General features: G+C 42.6%; 1 protein-coding gene across 1 annotated transcript; it reads left to right on the forward strand.

The window, feature by feature from the left end:
* On the forward strand, positions 1-6,579 carry proza (protein Z, vitamin K-dependent plasma glycoprotein a). Its single transcript, XM_004558294.4, has 9 exons — positions 1-161; positions 1,324-1,458; positions 1,757-1,896; positions 2,016-2,040; positions 2,123-2,236; positions 2,330-2,461; positions 3,982-4,097; positions 4,208-4,325; positions 5,622-6,579. The coding sequence occupies exons 2-9, from the start codon at positions 1,380-1,382 to the stop codon at positions 6,152-6,154; spliced, it is 1,257 nt and encodes a 418-aa protein (XP_004558351.2). The 5' UTR covers positions 1-161; positions 1,324-1,379; the 3' UTR covers positions 6,155-6,579.
* Positions 6,580-7,739: the final 1,160 nt, after the last annotated feature.

Consider the following 7,739-nt stretch of genomic DNA (forward strand, 5'->3'; position numbering starts at 1 on the left):
ACAGTGAGGGAGTCAGGGAAGGAGTGGGCAGGCGCGGATGTAATCAGGACTCGTTATTTTGGATCGACAGGCCCGATCCGTCTGCGAGGCCGCTGCGTGTCTCAGAACAACCGAGGCGAAGGAGCATCAGCCGGGCCGGCTCCTCCATTCAGTCCGGGGCGGTAAGTACGGAGCAGCACTGCTGCTGTGGTTGTTGTTAATGTTCGTAGAATTTCTCCTTCAGGCCTGCTGAGACACCCCGCCATGAAAACAGTGACTCTGCTACAGTGTAGCATCATGTAGGTGCCCAGCATCCTGTTTACTAAAAGGCGTAGATGCTGCTTTATATCGGTATTTGTTGCAATACCAACCATGTACCTCTAGAAAGAAGCATAAAAAGCCAAGACTGTACTAATAGAGCCATTAACGTGCTACCGAAAGCATATTGTTGTTTATGTTGGGCAGAGGCAGATGTTTGTTTATAAGTGCATTTTATGGGTTGGGCCCACGTTTGTCTCCAGAGCTGCTTTTTCTTCGTGTCATAGATTCAACATGTTGACATGATAGCATCACGCATTTGCTGCACATTTGTCAAATGCACATACATGATGTGAGTCGCCTCTTCCACCACATCCCAAAGGTGCTCTATTGGATTGAGATTATTGTGGAGGCCATCAGAGTACAGTGAGTCATTGTCATGTTCAAGAAACCAGTTTGAGGCGATCAGAGCTTCGTGACGTGGTTTGTTATCCTGCTGGAAGCAGCCATCAGTAGATGGGCACCCCGTGCCATCTACACCGTGGACATAAAGGGATGAGAAGCAACAATACTTAAGTAGACTGTGGTGTTTAAATGATGCTGGGTTTGTACTTGTGGGCCCAAGGTATGCCTATAAAATATTTCTAACACCATGGCACGACCAGCAGTAGCTGTAAGCTTTGATACAAAGCAGGAGGGATCCATGCTTTCATGTTGTTTCTGGCAAATTCTCACACAACCGTCTAAATGTCGCAGAAGAATCCAGACTCAACATCTCTAACCAGTTTCTCTAGCAGGTTGGTAGTGCTGTTGTATGCTCGCTTCAGAGAGCTCCCCAAATGAAGTGCTTAACTTTATAAAGAACCAGTGAGCCAGCTGCGGCCACTACTGCGCAATAACTGAGTGAACTACAGCTTCATAACACCCAGGCAGCGATTTTCATTCTTTCTAACTGACTGCGGCCTTCTAAAACATTAAACAGTGCCTACTTCTTTCTCTTCTGCATGTCCTTCTACTGCTTAATGTCTTTTCCCAGAAATCCTCATGCATCAAAAACTCTGCTTGTCTCTGTGTCTTTCTGTACAGCGGTCCCTGCATCACTGACACATTGCCTCAGAGCTGGGATACACTTCAGTGACACCATGCACTTCGTGACCACACCTGCTGCGGTGCTGTGTCTGCTGGCTGGGGCATCGGTGGCCATTCACGCCCCTGAGACAGGTAAGGAGGGCAGCATGGAGCCAGGGGACTCCACAGGGCTCAACAGCGGTCAGTTGTAATAAAAAGCAAAGATTTAAAGGTCAGGTTTGTGAGAGCAGACAGCAAATAACATGTCAGAGGGATTCAGTGCTAAGAAAGTCAGGTCAGTCGTTTTATGGAGCAGACGTCTTGGCGCTGGGTCAGTGAGATGCTGCTTATTTGGCTTATATTAAGTTAATGGTTAATGATCTGTTTAGTACTTCTAAGCTATATTGAGTCTTTGATGCTATGATATCTGAGACCTTATGTGTCCCCTCAGTTTTTTTGGACAAGGAGCAGGCAACCTCCTTAATCTCCCGTCAGAAGAGAAATACACCTTCCACTCTGGAGCAGGCTTGCATGGAGAAGGTGTGCAGCTACGAGGAGGCCAGAAAGTTCTTCCAAGACACATACCGCACGGTGAGCCCACTGTTAATCCCCTCCTCATTTCCTCAAACCTCCTTTGCGCCTCTGTTTGTAAAGAGAAAGCCACTGTGCAGCTCCAGATGTTTACTTGTGCCGTGTTATTTCTTCTCCAGGATATCTTCTGGTCAGTCTACGTTGGTAAGTGCATTATTAAAAGGATTGTCCATTACTGCCTATGCATTAGCACTGCATTACAGCTTATTAACTTCTCCGTGTTCAGATGGAGATCAGTGCGCAGAGAAGCCCTGCAAGAATGGAGCCATGTGTTCAGACAGCGTTGGAGGCTTTGATTGTGTCTGTAAGTCGGGTTTCACTGGAGCCCTCTGCGAGAAAGGTGAGAAGGAGACGGCAGGATTTCGCACATGAACATCATTTTTGATTTGCTTTTCAAGTTCTGCAAGCTTTCCACTTTGTTTTCACAATGCAGACGAGACTCTGTGCACTCTGGAAAAGGACCAGGGCTGCTCTCAGTTCTGTAAACCAGGCTACATATCCTACGAATGCTCCTGCGCCCGTGGGTGGAAGCTCAACACAGACAAGAAACAGTGTGTGCCTCAAGGTACGTCTGTCATGTATTGAAATTACTTTTTTCTGCATGTTCTTTGTTCGAGTTTGAAAAAAAAAAATCCGTGTTTTATGCCTGTGTCTATTATTTACTGAATAACATGGCAGATTACTAGTTGCCAGTGATTGTGGGTGGTGGAAAACCTTTGGCAGTACATCAAAACAATACATAAAGGTTATCCATCCATCTTCTGCCACTTATGTGGGTCTGCAATAAAAGCAGTCTAAGCATAAATGCACAGACCCACTCAGTGAGCCACCTCCTCCAGCTCTTCAAAGATCACTAAGGCCAGCTGAGATATATATAATAAATAATCTCTCCATCGTGTTCCTCTTTGTAGGAAATAACAGAAATACTTCACCTAGGAAGCACCACAGTAGATATACTAAGGACTCCTCGATGTGGAGTGGTAGTGGCTCCACTCTGTGGCCCTCCTGAATGACAGAGCTCCTCTTGCTGTCTCTAAGGGAGAACCCAGCCACCCTGCCGAGGAATCTCTTTTCCATTCTTTGCATCCAAAATCTCATTCTTTCTGTGACTACAAAGATTTTGTGGCCGTGTGTGAGGGCGAGAATGTAAATCAATCAACACTTAACTGTGACACTTGGCTCTCTCTTCAGATATACTCATTTTACTTTCACTGCTGAAACTGCACCAATGCATCTGTCAGTCTCCCCGCTCCACCCTTATGAACAAGACCCTGACATATTTGAACTCCCTCTCTCAGGTACCAGTTTTTCCCTGACCTGAAGTGGGAATCGTGGCCTCAGACTAGGAGGTGCTATCTGTCATTTTTGCTGCTTCACACTTGGCTCCTAACTGCCCCAGTGCGAGATGCATGTCACCTACTAATGAAGCCAGAAGAGAGGTGATGCTGAGGCCACCAAAGGGCAAGTGGTGGAGGCCACCCTCCACCACTTGGCTGTGTTTAGAAATTCTGTGACCATTTTTACACTGCATAAAAATGAGGTCACACCAGGGTACCGCAGTCGATTTAGCATCTCTGCTTAATCTGACAATCTGTCTTTGGGTTGTGGGAAGAGGCTGGAATACTGGGGAAAACCCACAGGGACAGTGAAAATATGCCAGCTTCACACAGCCTCCAACCAACCAGCATTGTTGCCTCAAAGCAACATTGCTGTTATTAGGTACTATGGAGGACCCCTACACCTCCATAGTGCCTCATGAAGAGCTGAATTTATTACAGCACAAGGGTTTGAAGTGAAAATGGCGTTTAGAGCAGGAAAAAACAGTTTTCTCTTAGAGGGCATAGACAAGAGACCCATCTGCCCATGTTTGTTTACTTTTTCAGTCATTTTTCTAACATTGTATCGCTTACATGATGCTGTCAAAGATATAATCAAGACACCCATCCAGCCAGCTCAGATGAAAAGAGGATTTCTGATATTTCCCCACAGACTGCTTTTGACTACAAAAACTATTGCTAGATATGCCCGTCGTACTTCAAAAATAATGTAGTCAAAGAAATAATCATAATCATCTCCTTCTGTCAGTCGAGTACCCCTGCGGTAAGGCGGTCCGTCTACAACAGTTGCAAGGCAAATTGTCCAGAATCAGCACCAGCAACCCTGAAGGAATTGCCTGTTTGTCATCAGAATGTCCGTGGCAGGTAGGAGGACACTTGTTAACATAAAGACACAATGATTTCAGTGTGTGGGTGTGCGTTTCTCAAAGGTATGAAAAAGAGATGCAGGGTCTTAACTGTCGTGCTGTTTGCAGGCTGTTCTGGTGAGTTCAGAGTCTGCAGGTTTCTGTAGCGGAGTCATACTGAAGGAGAACTTTGTCCTGACTACAGCTCAGTGTGCCAAAAAATACTCATCCTTCCAGGTGGTTGTTGGTGAGTAAACAAAGATTATACAAACACTGCAAGTAGGTAGTGATTGATATGTATTGTACATTTTATAATACACAATTAGTTTTCCATTGCCCCCCAAAAATGTAATCTAAAATAATAATAAAAAATGTACATAATATGTATACAAAATGTTTAAGTATAGATTCAAAAGGGGGGTGTTTGCATTTGTAATGATTTCCATCCTGTATGAAGGAAATCCATAACATATCCTCCTGAGAACCAGCCAATTAGTTTATGTCCTCTGTAATGGACATTTGTTTTCTGTCTTTATATCTTCAGACTCATTTAAGCTATCCTACTAAATCCTGATGTGTTAAATAGAGGACATCTTGGGCTTTCCATTGATATCTAATGTGTTTGGGTGACCTCTTTCAGCTCCAAAGAGGAAGGACATCACAAAAAAATTAAATCCAACAATTAATTTTCCCCTCGGTTCTCAGGAGGATAAATAATAACAGTACCATAGATGTTACTGTGTGTGGAGGGACCTATCCAAGCTTTCCTTTCAGATTCAGAACAAATTTGTCTCTTTTTTGGTTTATGTTACATGTCCACCTGTGATGATATATTATAATTTTTTAATGGCATGAAAACACATACATGTCAGCACATTGTATAGAAGCCAGCATGTGCCTTAAAATATAAATATTTAAGTGAAAAGTCTTTTCAGTCAGCAGACGCAGCACAGTTTAGGTTTATAACTGAAGAAAGCACAAGACTTCTGGAAACAGACTAATAAGATAAAGGTGGAGATAACTGGCCAGAATGCACAGCATTGTGTTTGGTGAAAACCAAACACAGCATATCAGCACAAACACTCACAGTAAAAACTGTAAAAACTGTTTTATTATCAAAGACCGACATTTATTTAGCTCACATTGTCTGCTCAGAACAAATAGCATTTACCTAAATAAACACAAATCCACAAATTGAAAAATTCTACCATTTTATAATCGTTGTTAAATAAAATTACAGAATAAATCGATCAAAAAAAGAAGTTTCCAAAATTGTCATTTTATAAATCATGAATATTACATCAGCAAATTAGTGTTCATTTAAATATGGTTTCTTTTGCTGTTTTAAAATGTAATAAAATAATTATAATCTAATAATTATAATAATAATAATAATAATAATAATAATCAAGCTATTAATATAATTATTGCAACAGCTCTGCACTGAACTCGAGCACAGAAGTGCAGTAAATCTTGTGCTGCATGCCGGTTTTTCGATTTTTAGAACTTTTAACATCATCGCCCTTCCTTATCTCCTGCACAGGTAAAGACAGCAGCAGTAATACTGACCAACAGACGCTGTATGTTAAAGTGATTCATGTCCACCCGCGCTATGTGGAAGGTCGCCCTGAAAACGACCTGGCTGTGATTGAGCTCCGCGACCGCATCATCTTTAAAAGACACATGATTGCTGCCTGTCTGCCAGAACGAGACTTTGCTGAGAGCGTTTTGATGGCAGGTGACTACACAACGGTGGTCACTGGCTGGAAGGAACCACAGCAGGGGTCTGCTTTCCAGGGCTCGCTCACTCTTAACACCCTGGTGTACAACAAGCTTCCCATGTGTCTGGAAACTCACGGAAACTTGATGACCAACAAGATGGGCTGCACTGCACCTCGTGAGAACGCCGGCTGCACCATGAGCTCCGGCAGCCCCCTGCTCACCCTGTACAGGGACGTGTTCTTCCTCACTGGTGTGGTGAGTCAGCCAACAGGGGCCGACTGCAGCAAAGGATACATCTTCCAGAAGGTGTCGCGCCACCTCGGCTGGCTGCGGCAAAGAATAGGTTCACGTTAGGAGCGGTAGTCAGAGAGCACACTGAGGTTATTGATCATGGAATAGGATAATACAGGTTAATAAATAATAAAACAGGGAAACTGAATATTTTCCTCCTTCTAACTTAGTCTCTTCTTTATCCTTGTCCTTGTGTATTTAAAAAATTTTAATAACTAACATAACATATATGCTGTCATCTCCGTTCCTCTTTGGTGTGTCTCGTTTATCCACAAGGTGGCTCTCTGGTTACATAAAGACAGAAGCTTTCATTACATGTATCCTACAACTACAGCAGAAACGGTGAGAGATGTGTGAATTATTCAGCATGTGTTTTGTGATGTGGACGTACCGTTTTAATAACCTCTGAGCGCTGTACTCGTTGACATGCACCTTATAAGACTATTACTCATCACTGTTGTATGAATGTAATAAAGTGTAACACCACACCTACTGTCAGCGTTGTCATTGTGGTTATAAGAGGTTATAATTATTTCAGAACTTTACATATAAAGCTTGAGATGTGTCATAGTTTGTGGGAGATCATCAAACACAAGAACGTGGGCATTACTATTAATGTCAAATGAATATACACGACTGTGCAAAAGTCTTGGGCTGATCCCTGTTTCTTTATTATTCTTCAGCACAGTCTGAACTCTCTTAGGCTGTTTCTTCTAATTTCTTTAAGGAGTGTTCAGGAATAGGTCTCCAGGTTTCTTGAAGAACATTCAAAGCTCTTCTTTGGATGTTTGATTCCTTTTGTTCCTCTATCTGTCAAGAAGATAGCAGTAATGTTGAGGTCCAGGTTCTGTGGAAGCCAATCCATGACTGATAGTGTTTCAGTGTATGTTTTTTCCATCCAGTTATGCTTTTTACAGCATTGGCAGTGTATTTGGGGTCATTGTCATGTTTAAAAAGGAAATTGTTCCCAATCAGATACTTTCCAGATGGATGCATGATCGTACTTTTCTGTGTTCATACCGGTAATTCCATCAATTTTGACAAAATCTCCAACAAATGCAGTTCCAAACTATGACAAAGTCTCCGATGTTTTACAGATGGCTGTAGATACTCACTGTTCTATCTCTGTCCTGACTTTCTCTGTACAAATTGACCAAAAATGTCTAATTTGGATTAATCACACCATAAGACTTGTTGCCACTCATTTACAGTCCAGTTCTCCCCACTTCCCTTTCCTAAGTATCGCTGCTGGAGAGCCATCCTTGCATTGAGACCAACTGAAGGGCCAGATCCATCTCTCAGGTCCTGTTCATGCTTGGACAACTCCTAGGTCAGTGTTAAGAAACACTCCTCTGAAAATTATCAGGTACAACAAGTGTACTGAAAATCTGTAAAAAAGCAGCCAATGTCCAAAGAAAAACTTTGGAAGACCTTCAGAAAGCCTGGAGGATTGTTGCTCTGGCTCCTTGGAAGTAAAATATAAAGAAATGACGGGTGGCTCAAGACTTTTGCCCATTACTCTGTAATACATCAACAACAGCAAAGAATCTAAAATTACGAACTAATACTTAAAATATAATTCTGCCACACCAACCACATTTCCACCACGTTTCATATTGAAGCTCTGTGATGCTGTGCTTTGAACACA

Source organism: Maylandia zebra, linkage group LG4, assembly GCF_041146795.1.
Source record: "Maylandia zebra isolate NMK-2024a linkage group LG4, Mzebra_GT3a, whole genome shotgun sequence".
Taxonomy (NCBI): domain Eukaryota; kingdom Metazoa; phylum Chordata; class Actinopteri; order Cichliformes; family Cichlidae; genus Maylandia; species Maylandia zebra.

Bases quoted from the DNA above. Each gene is read 5' to 3' on its own strand.
- proza (XM_004558294.4), top strand. From the start codon at position 1,380: ATGCACTTCGTGACCACACCTGCTGCGGTGCTGTGTCTGCTGGCTGGG. The intron at 2,041-2,122 runs GTAAGTGCATTA...CTCCGTGTTCAG, and splicing joins CTTCTGGTCAGTCTACGTTG to ATGGAGATCAGTGCGCAGAG. The intron at 2,237-2,329 runs GTGAGAAGGAGA...TTCACAATGCAG, and splicing joins TGGAGCCCTCTGCGAGAAAG to ACGAGACTCTGTGCACTCTG.